The 14,330-nt window shown below is 58.2% G+C and overlaps 2 protein-coding genes across 2 annotated transcripts; both read left to right on the top strand.

Annotated features, from left to right (window-relative positions):
* Positions 1–1,022: 1,022 nt before the first annotated feature.
* On the top strand, positions 1,023–6,193 carry LOC134430978 (ATP synthase F(0) complex subunit C1, mitochondrial-like). Its single transcript, XM_063178894.1, has 5 exons — positions 1,023–1,115; positions 1,924–1,972; positions 3,063–3,137; positions 3,447–3,616; positions 6,010–6,193. Exons 2-5 carry the CDS (start codon positions 1,934–1,936, stop codon positions 6,122–6,124), a joined length of 399 nt encoding a protein of 132 aa, XP_063034964.1. The 5' UTR covers positions 1,023–1,115; positions 1,924–1,933; the 3' UTR covers positions 6,125–6,193.
* A 1,910-nt stretch (positions 6,194–8,103) lies between these two features.
* On the top strand, positions 8,104–13,325 carry UBE2Z (ubiquitin conjugating enzyme E2 Z). The gene is given in 8 exon segments (XM_063178866.1): positions 8,104–8,429; positions 9,469–9,541; positions 10,341–10,528; positions 10,835–10,946; positions 11,403–11,515; positions 11,913–11,941; positions 11,944–12,002; positions 13,117–13,325. Coding segments are annotated over 8 exon segments (1,074 nt in total). The 3' UTR covers positions 13,291–13,325.
* The last annotated feature ends 1,005 nt before the right edge of the window (positions 13,326–14,330 follow it).

The following is a 14,330-nucleotide window of genomic DNA, read 5'->3' as shown; positions in this document are numbered from 1 at the left end:
CAGACGAAATCCAACTTTTTGGGGTCTTTATCCCAGCAAGAAAATATTAAAATTGAATGTAGGACTGAGAGAAGGAGATGCTAAACCAGGAATTTTTTCCCCTTTAATTCTGTTTTCAGATAATTAAATTTCAAAATACTTATTTTAAAATAAGTATTTCTAAATATAAATTAAAATTTTAAAAATATTTTTTTGCAGTTTTCCAGCTCTGGAAGGCTCCGAGGGCCTGAGGGAATTTTGGGAGCAGGAATTCCTGACGTGGCTGCTGTCGGGCGAGTTCTGCAGGGCCACGTGAGTCCCCGAAATCCCAAAAATCCCCCCAAATTTAAGGGTTTTTTTGTGATCACATTCCCAAAGAAGCCTTGAGGGGAATTTTTAGGAATTTTGGGCTTTTTTTCCCTAGCAGGGCCGCGTAGCTCCAGGATTTCCATGGAATTCCCACAGGCACGGCGGGAGGAGCAGGTGGTGAAATAAAGGAGAAATAATAACAAAAATGACAAATAGTAATAATAATACAGGAGTTATTATATAAAAATAAAGGAGTTTAATCCCGAGCTGAAATGCGACGTTTCTGACCCCACAGAACCCTGCCTGGTCCTACAGAACCTTCTCTGATCCCAAAAAACCTTCCCAGATCCCACAGAATATTTCTGGTCCCACACATCCTCTTTTTAACCCCACAAACACTCTCTGACCCCACAAACACTCTCTGACCCCACAAACACTCTCTGACCCCACTAACCCTTTTTAACACAAAAAAAAACCTTTTAACCCCACAAACTCTCTCCTCACCCCAATCCCTCCCTCACGGCACTGGCCCCGCCCCTTCCCGCCCACCGCCAGATTGACACCTGCCTCACCCAATCACCGACCGCCACCGCCCTCAACCCACCAATCACTACCCTCATCCCCGCCCTTCCCCACCCTCCTCCTTCCCCCCATGCCCGGATGCGGGGAGGCGGGGTTTCCTCGGCGCCCGGCCAATGGGGAGGGCGGGCGCGGGCGCGCGCGCGCGGCGGCAGCCAATGGGCGCGGAGGACGCCGGGGGGGACACGGCCAAGGTGACGCTGCCCACAGAGCCGCCGCCGCCGCCGGCCCGAGCGGACCCCGCGCAGGTGGGACCCGGCCCGGCCCTGCCCGCCCATCCCGGGGCTGCCGCGGCTCCCGGGGCTGCTGGGCAGGGCTGCGGGACCGGCCGGTGCTCGCTGGGGTCGTGCCCTTCGCTGCCCGGCGGGCGGTGGGGCCTGCGCTGCCCTCGGGGGTTGTGAGGGCGCTGGTGTGGGAGGGAGGGCGGGAGGAGCCGACCGGGACAGGCACCGAGCGGGGGATTAACGGGAAGGACACGAGGCCGGGTGAGGGCGGAGGGACAGCCGGGGACACGGAGGGGACGGGGAGGTTAAAGCCTCGGGGACACGGGGGTTAAAGCCTCGGGGACGCGGTGCGGACAGGGTGGGGTTAAAACCTTGGGGACAGGGTGGGGACAAGTCGGGACACGGAGGGGTTAAATCCTTGGGGACATGGTGAGTCAAAACCTTGGGGACACAATGGGGTTAAAACCTTGGAGACAGTTCGGGACATGGTGGGGTTAAAACCTTGGGGACACAATGGAGTTAAAGCCCCGAGGACACAATGGGGTTAAAACCTTGGGGACACTGGGGACACAATGGGGTTAAATCCTTGGAGACAGTTCGGGACATGGTGGGGTTAAAACCTTGGGGACAAAATGGGGTAAAACCTTGGGGACACAGCGGGGTTAAAGCCCCGGGGACACAGCGGGGTCAGTGGGACAAAGCCCTGGGGACACAACCTTGGGGACAGTGCCCCGGGCTGGGGACAGGGGTGGCCTGGTCACAGCAGCACCGGCAATCCATCCCGTTGTTTTTGTTTAAGTTTATTTACAATTTCTGCATTTTTCTGTGGCAGATCCAGCACCATGCAGGCTCCCGTGGCTCTCCTCGGCTCCCCAGCGCTGGTAGGTGCTGCCCTGGCAGGAATTGGGAATTGGGGAATTTGGGAATTGGGGAATTTGGGAATTGGGGAATTGGGGATTTGGGGAATTGGGGGTTCCTCCCCTGTCTGAGCTGGATCCGGGCGGTCCCAGCCTGGCTCTGAGCAGGGAGGGAGGGGACAAGGTGACCTCTGGTGACACGTGTGAGTGGCTGGCACCGAGCTCAGCCCCGGGGCTGGGAGCAGCAGCACCAGAGCAGGGTTCCCTTGGGTGGCTCTGGAATCCCCCTTTTTTTTTTTTTTTTTTTTTCTGGGAGAAAATGGGGGGGAAAATGGGAATAATGGGATTTCTGGGGCTGGCACCTGGCCGTGCTCGGCCTGGGGGGTGTGGGGTTGGTCCAGGGGGCTGGGACAGAAACACCTGCATTGATAAACCTTCATTGGCCAATTTTGGGGTGTTTTAGGGGGGTTTCAGTGCTCAATAAAACACCTGCATTGATAACCCCTCATTGGCCAATTTTGGGGTGTTTTAGGGGGGTTTCAGTGCTCAATAAAACACCTGCATTGATAAACCTTCATTGTCCAATTTTGGGGTGTTTTAGGGGGGGTTCAGCGCTCCATGAAACACCTGCATTGATAACCCTATATTGGCCAATTTTGGGGTGTTTTAGGGGGGTTTCAGTGCTCAATAAAACACCTGCATTGATAAACCTTCATTGTCCAATTTTGGGGTGTTTTAGGGGGGTTCAGCGCTCCATGAAACACCTGCATTGATAACCCTATATTGGCCAATTTTGGGGTGTTTTAGGGGGGTTTCGGCGCTCCATAGAACACCTGCATTGATAACCCCTCATTGGCCAATTTTGGGGTGTTTTAGGGGGGTTTCAGTGCTCAATAAAACACCTGCATTGATAACCCTTCATTGTCCGATTTTGGGGTGTTTTAGGGGGGGTTCAGCGCTCCATAAAACACTCGAGGGTCTCCTGAGGGTTGGGAATGCTGAGCTGTGCTGGCAGGGAGCGGCTGCAGGGTTTGGGTTGGGGTTTGGGGGTGGTTGGGCCGGGCTGTCCCCGTGTCCCCAGGTGTCCCCAGCTGTCCCTGTGCTGTCCCTGCAGTTCCGCTGCTGCTCCAGGGCTCTGGCCAGGCCCGTGTCCGTGGCTGTGTTCAGCAGGCCTGAGGAGAGCGCGCAGGTGAGGCAGCCTCATCCCCATCCTTCATCCTTCATCTTCCATCCTCATTCCTGTCCTCATCCTCATCCTCATGCTGTTGGGTAGGACTGGCGCCCCCATTCCCATGCTAAGTGCCAGCCCCTGTCGTGTCCCCATGTCCCCGAGCTGTCCCTGCCCGTCCCTGTCGTGTCCCCGAGCTGCCCCCGTGTCCCGCAGGTGTCGCTGGCCGTGCGGCAGTCCCGCAGCTCGCCGCTGTCCCTGTCCCCGTGTCCCTGGTTGTCCCCATGGCTGTCCCCGTGTCCCCATGGCTGTCCCCCGTGTGTCCCGCAGGTGTCGCTGGCCGCGCCGCAGCCCCGGCGGCAGTTCCGCAGCTCGCCGCTCTCCCGGGACATCGACACGGCCGCCAAGTTCATCGGGGCCGGCGCCGCCACCGTGGGCGTGGCGGGCTCGGGGGCGGGGATCGGCACCGTGTTCGGGAGCCTCATCATCGGATACGCCAGGTACGGGGACAGACAGGGGGACAGACAGAGGGACAGGGGATGGGGACAGGGGATGGGCACTGTGTTCAGGAGCCTCATCATCGGATACGCCAGGTGGGACACAGGTAGGGGGACAGACAGGGGGACAGGGGATGGGCACCGTGTTCGGGAGCCTCATCATTGGATATGCCAGGTATAGGGATAGACAGGGGGACAGGGACAGACAGGGACAGACAGGGGGACAGAGCATCAGCCCCGTGTTCGGGAGCCTCATCATTGGATATGCCAGGTGGGACTGCCCCCAGAACCAGGATTTGGGGCCATTCCCCGGGATTTGGGGCCATTCCCCGGGGTTTGGGGCCATTCCCCAGGATTTGGGGCCATTCCCTGGGGTTTGGGGCCATTCCCTGGGATTTGGGGCCATTCCCCGGGGTTTGGGGCCATTCCCCGGGATTTAGGGGCATTCCCCAGGATTTGGGGCCATTCCCTGGGGTTTGGGGCCATTCCCCAGGATTTTGGGGCCGGCTCTGTGTGGGTGTGTGGAACAGGATGGGTGTTAAGGGCTCGGGATGTCAATGGGTGTGTGGTGCAGCATTCCCTTAAAAATTCATCCCCCGTTCCCCTAAAAATGGTTCTTTAAAATGGTCCCCATTCCCTTGAAAATTAATCCCCCATTCCCCTAAAAATTATCCCCTCTTCTCTTAAAAAAACCCCCATTATTCTATTAAATTAATACATTATATTAAAACAATCAATTTTCCTCTTAAAATAATCCATTTATTTAAATGATCCATTCTTCTCCTAAACAGAATCCGCTGTTCTTTTAAAAACAATGCACTCTCTTAAAACAGCTATTCTAATAGGACAGTGTTATTATCTCAACATAATCTATTCTGTTAAAATAATCTCATTATTCTATTAAAATAATTATTTTGTTATGGTAATCCGTTCTGTTAAAATGATTCTTCTCTTAAAATAATCCACTGATATTCAGTTAAATATTCAATTAAAATAATCCAATAATATTAAAAATAAAATTAATTAAATATTAAAAGATAAAAATTAATTAAATATTCAAAATATAATTAATTAAATATTCAAAAATATAATTAATTATTCTATCAAATGAATCCGTGACTCTGCTGATTGTGTGAACGCACCCTCCAACTGATTGCCACCTTCCCTCTGGAGCTCTGCTGGCCCTGGAAGGAATTGGAAGAGATTTCCTGGTGTCGTTCCCTGGTTTGGGGCATCGTTCCCATTCCCATTTCCACTCCCCATTGCCCTGTTCCCCCTTCCCCATTCCCGTTCTCGCTCCTTTTCCCGTTCCCATTCCCCATTTCCATTTGCCCATTTCCCATTTTCCCATTTCCCATTTTCCCATCCTCATTCTCACCCTATTCCCATTTCCAGGAGCCCGTCCCTGAAGCAGCAGCTCTTCTCCCCCATTTCCCCATTCCCATTTCCATTTTTTCTCACCCCATTTCCCATTCCCATTTTCAGGAACCCCTCTCTGAAGCAGCAGCTCTTCTCCCCCATTCCCATTTCCCATTTCCCCATTTTCCCATTCCCATTTTTCTCGCTCTGTTCCCATTTTCAGGAACCTGTCCCTGAAGCAGCAGCTCTTCTCCCCCATCCCCATCCCCATATTCCCATCCCCATTCCCTATTCCCATTTTCCCATTCCCATTTTCCCATTCCCATTTCCCCATTTCCCCATTTCCCCATTCCCATTTTTCTCACTCTATTCCCATTTTCAGGAGCCCCTCTCTGAAGCAGCAGCTCTTCTCCCCCATTCCCATCCCCATATTCCCATTCCCATTTTCCCATTCCCATTCCCATTTTTCTCGCTCTGTTCCCATTTCCAGGAACCCGTCCCTGAAGCAGCAGCTCTTCTCCCCATTCCCATTCCCATTTTCCCATCCCCATTTTCCCATCCCCATTTTCCCATCCCCATTTTCCCATCCCCATTTCCCCATTTCCCCATTTCCCCATTCCCATTCCCATTTTTTCTCTATTCCCATTCCCAGGAACCCGTCCCTGAAGCAGCAACTCCTCTCCCCCATCCCCATTTCCCCATTCCCATTCCCATTTTTTCTCTATTCCCATTCCCAGGAACCCGTCCCTGAAGCAGCAGCTCTTCTCCCCCATCCCCATTTCCCCATTCCCATTCCCATTTTTCTCACTCTGTTCCCATTCCCAGGAACCCGTCCCTGAAGCAGCAGCTCTTCTCCCCCATCCCCATTCCCATTTTCCCATCCCCATTTTCCCATCCCCATTTCCCCATTTCCATATTCCCATTCCCATTTTTCTCACTCTGTTCCCACTCCAGGAACCCGTCCCTGAAGCAGCAGCTCTTCTCCCCCATTCCCCATTCTCATTTTCCCATTTTTCTCACTCTGTTCCCATTCCCAGGAACCCGTCCCTGAAGCAGCAGCTCTTCTCGTACGCCATCCTGGGCTTCGCGCTGTCCGAGGCCATGGGGCTCTTCTGTCTGATGGTGGCATTCCTCATCCTCTTCGCCATGTGACATCCCTGGGGACAGCCCCTGCTGCTGCTCCCGCTCTCCTGCCAGTAAACCACGGATTTCTCTACGGAATTCCCAGTTTTGGGGCCTTTCTTGCCTTTGTTTTTTCGCTTTCCGGGGGGAAACGTTCGGGGTGGAAGATCCCGGCTGTGGGGTGGGAGTGGGAAGGTGGAGTTAAATCTGTAAAAAAAAAATCTCCCCAAATCTGGGAAAGCAGAGGTTGGGGTTGGGGGTTGGGATGGAATTCCCAGAGGAACCCACAGGTTTCTCTACGGAATTCCCTGTTTTGGGGCTTTTTTGCCTTTGTTCTGCACCCTCTGGGGGAGGTTTGGGGTGGAAAATCCCGGCTCTGGGGTGGGAATGGGAAGAGAGGAAAATGAAGATGAAGTCAACTGAAATCTGCAGAAATCCCCCCAAATCTGGGCCCTCTGAGAAAGCAGAGGTTGGGTTTCGGGGCTGGGATGGAATTCCCAGAGGAAACCACGGATTTCTTTATGGAATTCCCTGTTCTGGGCTTTTTTTTTGCCCTTATTTTTCACCTTCTGGGGGAAATTCGGGGAGGAAAATCCCAACTGAGGAGTGGAAAGCGAAGGTGGAGTCGACTCAAATCTGCAGAAATCGCCCCAAATCTGGGTCCTGGGCAAACCAAGCTCCATGAGGAGACGTTGGGGTGGATATTGGGGAGAATTCCTATGAATTCCTGGGGTGTCCCCAATCCCCTTTGGGATTTTGGGAGAGGCTGAGCTGAATTCCCACCCCAATTCCCCTTTGGGATTTTGGGAGAGGCTGAGCTGAATTCCCACCCCAATTCCCCTTTGGGATTTTGGGAGAGGCTGAGCTGAATTCCCACCCCAATTCCCTTTGGGATTTTGGGAGAGGCAACCGCGCCTGGGAGGAAAGGGAGCCCGGAGGGAGCTTGGCTCATTACCCGCTTGGAGTAATTAAATTAATTAACGCAGCGGCCGCTGCTGGGCCCAGAGCCTGGGGCAGCGGCTGCGACCTTGCTGGGAATGGGGACACGGGAATGGGAATGGGACACGGGGAGTGGTGGCTCTGTTTGGGGACATTCCTGGGGACGTTGCTGGGAACAGGGCACAGGGATGGATGGAATTCCTGGAGGGTCTGAGGAGAAGTCACTCAAGAATTTCCGGGGTTTGGAGGAGGGTTTGGCTGTGGAGACGGGAGGGACTGGGAGAGGGACAATTCCCCGGTTGGAATGGTTCCAGAGCAGCAACAGCAACAACAACAACAACACTGTTACCTGGGCTGGGTTACAGTAATCCTCCGGGAACGGGATACACAATTCCCGGGATACACAATTCCCGGGAATGGGATACACAATTCCTGCGATGCACAATTCCCGGGATACACAGTTCCCGGTGTCCCCGGGATGGGATGCAGCCCTGGCACAGCTGCCCGGGCCCCTGGAGGGGCCGAAAGCCCGAGGAGAGGTGACACTTGGGGACACGGTGTGCAGTGGTGATCCTGGAACCAGCGAGAGGGAAAGGATCCAGCGGGATCATCGCATCCCAGGGAATATCCCAAACGGGAACGGATCCAGCGGGGTGATCCCGTCCAGCTCCCGGCCCTGCCGGACCCTCCCCAGTCCCACCCTGCTGTAACTCTGAGCCTCGTCCAACCGCTCCTGGAGCTCCGGCAGCCCCGGGGCCGTGCCCGTTCCCCGGCCAGTGCCGATCCCGGAGGATCTTCCCACCCTTTTTGCTCCCATAATCCCGCCGTCCCCCCAAAACCCCGAATTCTCCAAATTCCCCAAAACCCCGAATTCCCCGAGTTCCCGTTTCCCCCTCCCGCCCGCCAGGGGGCGCTGTGTCCGTGCCTCCCTGCCCGCCCCCCCTGCGGAGGAGCCGCTCCCGCCGCCGCTCGGTGGTGCCGGGGGCGGGGGAGCGTGGGCGGCGCGGGGCCGCTCTGGCCGCGCGCCTCGGTGGTGCGGAGTCCCGGAAGCGGCGCGGGCCGAGGCCGCAATGGCGGAGAGCCCGGCGGCCGAGGACGCGGCCCCGGCCCCGGCCGCGGTGCTGGCGGCGGGCGGCGGCGGCAGCGGCTCCCCGAGCGCCGCCGGCTCCGCGGGCACCCCCGGCGTGTTCATCCCCGCCGAGCTCTGGGCGGCCGCGGGCTTCGGCGCGGCCGCGGCGCCCGGCACCGGCGTGGCCCCCGGTAGCGGCGGCGCCCCGATGGCGGCGGCGGCGGCGGGGGCCGCGCTCCTCACGCACTCCGCCTTCTGGGACCCCACGGTCAGCGGCGACTGGGACAGCGAGCGGCCCAGCCCGGCCTGCCTGCTGCGGATCAAACGGTGAGCGGAGCGGAACCGGGACCGGCACCGGAACCGGCAGCGGCACCGACAGCGCGGGGCCCGGGCGCGGAGCGCGGCGCGGGCGTTCGGCTCGGCCCCGCGGCCGGTAACGGGCCCTGCGCCGCACCGGGTACCGCGTACCGGGCATGGGACAGCGCCGCGCCCTGCCGGTGTCCCGGGACAGACTCGGGGACTGGTCCCGGCCCTTCCCGGTGTCCCGGGACAGACACGGGGACTGGTCCCGGCCCTTCCCGGTGTCCCGGGACAGACACGGGGACTGGTCCCGGCCCTTCCCGGTGTCCCGGGACAGACACGGGGACTGGTCCCGGCCCTTCCCGGTGTCCCGGGGCTCTTCCGGACAGGTTTGGGTTGGGAGGGTCCTTGGGCAGCTCTGTCCAAGGGAATTCCCGCCCAGGATCTCCTGAAATTCCCTGCCTGGGGAGAAGGGAAGGATTCCCGGGAATATCCCGGGAATATCCCGGGAAAGGCTGGGCAGGGACAGGTGAACCCTCCTGCCTCACCTGAGGGAACCGGGCAGGAGCTCCCGGCGGAATTCACGGCCGGAATTCCGTTGGATTTTCATTTTTGTTGGAGTTCCTGGTGCTGGAGGTGGGGAAACTCCAGGGGGGGAGAGTTCCTGGAGGGATTCCAGGGGGATTCTCAAGGATTCCAGGGGGGAAATCCAGCCAGGATTCCCGAGAATCCCAGTCATGATTCCCGAGGATTCCAGTCGTGATTCCCGAGAATCCCAGTCATGATTCCCGAGAATTCCAGCCAGGATTCCTGAGAATCCCAGTCATGATTCCCGAGAATTCCAGCCAGGATTCCTGAGAATCCAGCCATGATTCCCGAGGATTCCAGCCGGGATTCCCGAGGATTCCATGCCTGGGCCGCCTTTGGGGCTGTGCTCAAGGATCTCACCCAGAGCCGGGACCAAAGCTCCCCAGTCCCGGTTTAAATCCCGGTTTAAATCCGGTTTAACTCCCGATCCAGCCCCATCCCGGCCCATTCCCGGCTCATTCCCGTTCCCCTTTCCCAGGGATATCATGTCCATCTACAAGGAGCCGCCCCCGGGGATGTTCGTGGTGCCCGACCCCCACGACATGACCAAGGTGAGGAGCCCTCGGGGGCCCCCAAACCCCGGCTGGAATCGCCCTGGGCAGGGTCTGGATGCCCGGGATGGGATCCAGGGCTTTGGGAATGCCGCAGGGTCTGGGAATGCTGGAGGGCTTGGTAATGCTGGAGCCGTGGAGAGTCTGGGAACTCCAAAGAGTTTGGGAACGCTGGAGTGTTTTGGAACGCTGGAGGATCCGGGAATGCTGGGGTGTTTGGGAATGCCGGGGAGTTTGGGGAATGCTGGAAGGTTTGGGAACGCTGGAGGGTCTGGGAATGCTGGAATACCGTGGAGAGTTTCAGAGTGCTGGAGGGCTTGGGAGCTCCAAAGGGTTTGGGAGCCCTGGAGGGTTTGGGGAATGCTGGAGCCGTGGAAGGTCTGGGAATGCCACAGGGCTCGGGACCCTCAGGGCTCGGGAATGCTGCAGGGTCTGGGAACTCTGGAGGATCAGGGAATGCCGCAGGGCTGGGGAGCCGCAGGCTTTGGGATGCTGCAGGATTCAGGAACGCCGCAGGGTTTGGAATTCTGGAGCATCTGGGAATGCCGCAGGTGTGGGGAATGCCGCAGGGTTTGGGAACACTGAGCCGTGCAGGGTTTGGGAGCGCTGCAGGGTTCAGGAACGCCGCAGGTGTGGGGAATGCTGGAGGGTTTGGGAGCGCTGGAGGTTTGGGAACGCCGCAGGTGTGGGGAATGCTGCAGGTGTGGGGAATGCTGGAGGGTTTGGGAGCGCTGCAGGATTGGGAACACTGGAGCCATGCAGGGTTCGGGAGCGCCGCAGGTGTGGGCTGTCCCCGCAGATCCACGCGCTGATCACGGGCCCCTTCGACACCCCGTACGAGGGCGGCTTCTTCCTGTTCCTGTTCCGCTGCCCGCCCGACTACCCCATCCACCCGCCCCGCGTCAAGCTCATGACCACGGGCAACAACACCGTCAGGTTCAACCCCAACTTCTACCGCAACGGCAAGGTCTGCCTCAGCATCCTGGGGTAAGCGGGGCTTAGGGTCTGCCTCAGCATCCTGGGCTAAGCGGGGCCTGCACGGGGTGCCTCAGCATCCTGGGGTGAGCTGGGCTTAGGGTCTGCCTCGGTGTCCTGGGGTGAGCTGGGCCTGGGCTAAGGCTGAGCTCGGGCTCTGCTCTCAAGTGAGCACGGACAGAAGGACAGCCCAGTTTAGGCTGTGCTGGGGAAGTCTGGCTCCCGGGTCAGGCCCAGCCGTGCTCGCCAGGTCTCTGGGCTCTGCCAGAGGTGGGGACGGTGCTCTAGGTTAATTAGTGGCTCGGTTAATTGTCCCAGCACGTGGACAGGCCCGGCCTGGAGCCCGGCGCAGAGCATCTCGTCGGTGCTGATCTCCATCCAGTCGCTGATGACAGAGAACCCGTACCACAACGAGCCCGGCTTCGAGCAGGTCAGGCTGGGCTGGCACTGGCACTGGGACTGGCTGGGACTGGCTGGATTGGGATTGGGATTGCAGCCTGGAACTGGGATTACAGCCTGGGACAGACTGGGATACAGGCTGGGATTGACTGGGAACCCAGGCTCAAACTGGGACACAGGCTGGGATTGACTGGGATTGCAGGCTGGGACTGACTGGGAACCCAGCCTGGAACTGGAATTACAGCATGGAACTGGGATTACAACCTGGGACTGACTGGGATTGCAGGCTGGGAATGACTGGGAACCCAGCCTGGAACTGGGATTGCAAACTGAAACTGGCTGGGATTCCAGCCTGGAATTAACTGGGATTATAGCCTGGAATTAACTGGGATTGTAGCCTGGAACTAACGGGGATCCCAGCCTGGAACTAACGGGGATCCCAGCCTGGAACTGGGCTCTGCCCTGTCCTGACCCTGTGTGTCCCCAGGAGCGGCACCCCGGGGACAGCAAGAACTACAACGAGTGCATCCGGCACGAGACCATCCGCGTGGCCGTGTGTGACATGCTGGAGGGAAAGTGCCCCTGCCCCGAGCCCCTGCGGTACGGACGGACACGGGGACACGGGGACAGACAGGGGGACAGCTCCAGGGGGACCAGGGGACGTCAGGATCCATTCCCAGCCGTCATTCCCGAATTCCCGGGAGCGGGCCCTGCACAGGGAGTGTGGGAATGTGCAGGACGAAACATCCTGGGGAAACATCCCCAGAAAATGCCTGGGAGGAGGGAGGGGAGCGCAGCTGCCGTGGCCAGGTCCCCAGGCTCTGTCCCCTCGGGCTGTGGTGACCGTGTCCCCTGTGTCCCCCATGGGCCATGGTGACCGTGTGCCTGTGTCCCCTGTGTCCCTGTGTCCCCATGGGCGTGGTGACCTTGTCCCCTGTGTCCCCTGTGTGCCCTGTGTCCCCTCGGGCCGTGGTGACCGTGTCCCCTGTGTCCCCAGGGGCGTCATGGAGAAATCCTTCATGGAGTACCTGACTTCTACGAGGGCGTCTGCAAGGAGAGGCTGCACCTGCAGGGCCAGACCATGCAGGTGAGGGGGACACACGGCTGGGGACAGGGCCACGTGTGGGGCACAGCTGGGGACACAGCTGGGCACAGCTGGGCGTGGGGCTGAGCCTGGACAGATGTGCAGCGCCGGGGGAATTCAGGGACGGGATCCACGTTCTCCTGGGGGAGTTTCAGAATCTTGTCCGGGGGAATTTCAGGATCCTGTCCGGGGGGAATTTGAGGAGACAGAAGGAATTTCAGGATGCTCTCCATGGGAATTTCAGGATGGGGGTCTTCTCCAGGGGGAATTCGAGGATGGATGTTCTCCAGGGAGAGTTTCAGGGTCCTCCCCAGGGGGAATTTGAGGAGACAGAAGGAATTTCAGGATCCTCTCCAGGGAAATTCCAGGATCCTCTCCAGGGGGAATTCAGGCATCCTGTCCAGGGGAATTTCAGGATCTTGTCCTGGAGGAGTTCAAGCATCCTCTCCAAGAGGGAGTTCCAGGATCCTTCCCAGTGGAATTTCAGGATGGGGATGTTCACCAGGGGGAATTGAAGGATCCTCTCGAAAGGGAATTTCAGGATCCTGTCCAGGGGGAATTTCAGGATCCTGTCCAGGGGGAGTTCCAGGATCCTTCCCAGTGGAATTTCAGGATCTTGTCCAGGGGGAGTTCCAGGATCCTTCCCAGTGGAATTTCAGGATCCTGTCCAGGGGAATTTCAGGATCCTTCCAGTGGAATTTCAGGATCCTGTCCAGGGGAATTTCAGGATCCTTCCCAGTGGAATTTCAGGATCCTGTCCAGGGGAATTACAGGATCCTTCCCAGTGGAATTACAGGATCCTGTTCAGGGCGAGTTCCAGGATCCTTCCCAATGGAATTTCAGGACCCTCTCCCCCCAGGCTGGGATTTCCCTGTGGAATTCTCCCCATCCCTTCTCCCAGAGCCCCCCACCCTCACTCCCGTCTGTTTTCCCCCATTCCCCGCTCACTCCCGCTGTTCCCCCCTCACTCCCGTTGTTTCCCGCTCACTCCCGTTGTTTCCCCGCTCACTCCCGTTGTTTCCCCCTCACTCCCGTTGTTTCCCCCCCTCACTCCCGTTGTTTCCCCGCTCACTCCCGCTGTTTCCCCGCTCACTATCCCGTGTTCCCCCGCTGCCAGGACCCGTTCGGGGAGAAGCGCGGCCACTTCGATTACCAGGCGCTGCTGGGGCGGCTGCAGGCGCTGCGGGCGCGGCTGCAGGAGCGGCAGCAGCAGCAGGACAGCGCCGACATGGACTCGGAGAGCAGCTCCTCGGAGGCCGAGCCCGAGCCCCCGGGCTGCCCCCGCGCCTAGCGCGGCCCGGCCCGGCCCGGGACTGCGGCACAGCCGGGCCGGGGCGGGAGAGCCGCGCCCGCGCCTCCTCCTCCTCCTCCTCCTCCTCCTCCTCCTCCTCCTCATCCCCGCCTTCGTCCCCGCCTCCATCCGCCCCGAGGAGAATTCCCAAAACAGACAGAGCCCAGCTCGGGACAGGCTCCTCTCGGACAAAGGTACTTCCTGGCATGTGGCAATCAGGTTGTTTTTGGGGTTTTTTGGACAACACTGCACTGGTTGGGGTTTATTATTTTTTTTTTGTTTTGGTTTTGGTTTTTTTTTTTTTGGGTTTTTTTTTTTTTTTTTTGGTTTTTTTTTGGTTTTTTTTTTTTGTTTTTTTTTTGTTTGTTTTGGTGGTTTTCTTCCAGGTTTATTTTTATTTTTTATTTTTATTTTTTTTCCTCCGTTCGATTAAAGAATGAGCTCTAGACTGCAAATCCTTGCGAGCTTTTGTGCTCCGGGGCAGGGAGGGAGCGCTGGGACGGCCCCGGGCGGGGCTGGGGGAGAGCTGGGGCCTCCCTGGTGTCTCTCTTCTAGGCAGACCAAAGATAGAGGAATTCTCCCTGCTGGAATCTGGGGCTCCCTCCCCAGAGCTCTGCTCCAGCCCTGCAGGGGCCCCTTTGGAGACTTCATGGGAACTGCAGGAATCCATGGATTTGTGCGCCCTGGAGGTTTGGGCAAAGGAGGATGAGATCAGGTTGTTGTTTGCGTGATGTTGAATTCAGCCTTTTTTGGGAGGGGTTCTCTCCTGCTGGAGCCGTGCTGGAATTCTCTGCTTCCCCCCTGGGGCCGGTGTCACCTGCAGTGTCCCCTGCTGTCCCCTCGCTGCCTGCGCCGCCCCAACACGCGGGGACGATTCCAGCTGGGCTCTGGGACAGACAGACTCGCTCCTTTGCCAAACCTTGTGAGATTCTGCCGGTTTTGGGGCTGCCGAGAGCCCCTTTCTGGGAGATGTGTGCTGTGGGTGGCACGGGGAGGTGGCAGTGGCAGTGCCACCCTTCCCCAGCCCGGCCTGGAGGTGA

This window comes from Melospiza melodia, chromosome 30 (assembly GCF_035770615.1).
Source record: "Melospiza melodia melodia isolate bMelMel2 chromosome 30, bMelMel2.pri, whole genome shotgun sequence".
Taxonomy (NCBI): Eukaryota; Metazoa; Chordata; class Aves; order Passeriformes; family Passerellidae; genus Melospiza; species Melospiza melodia.
Note: the sequence above shows the minus strand (reverse complement) of the source record. Positions and strands in the feature narration are given on the sequence as shown.

What these genes read in the sequence shown, in the direction of transcription:
- LOC134430978 (XM_063178894.1), top strand. Translation starts at nt 1,934, where the DNA reads ATGCAGGCTCCCGTGGCTCTCCTCGGCTCCCCAGCGCTG. An exon ending in TCCTCGGCTCCCCAGCGCTG is followed by an intron (nt 1,973 to 3,062) that starts GTAGGTGCTGCC and finishes CTGTCCCTGCAG; the next exon opens with TTCCGCTGCTGCTCCAGGGC. An exon ending in CTCATCATCGGATACGCCAG is followed by an intron (nt 3,617 to 6,009) that starts GTACGGGGACAG and finishes TCCCATTCCCAG; the next exon opens with GAACCCGTCCCTGAAGCAGC.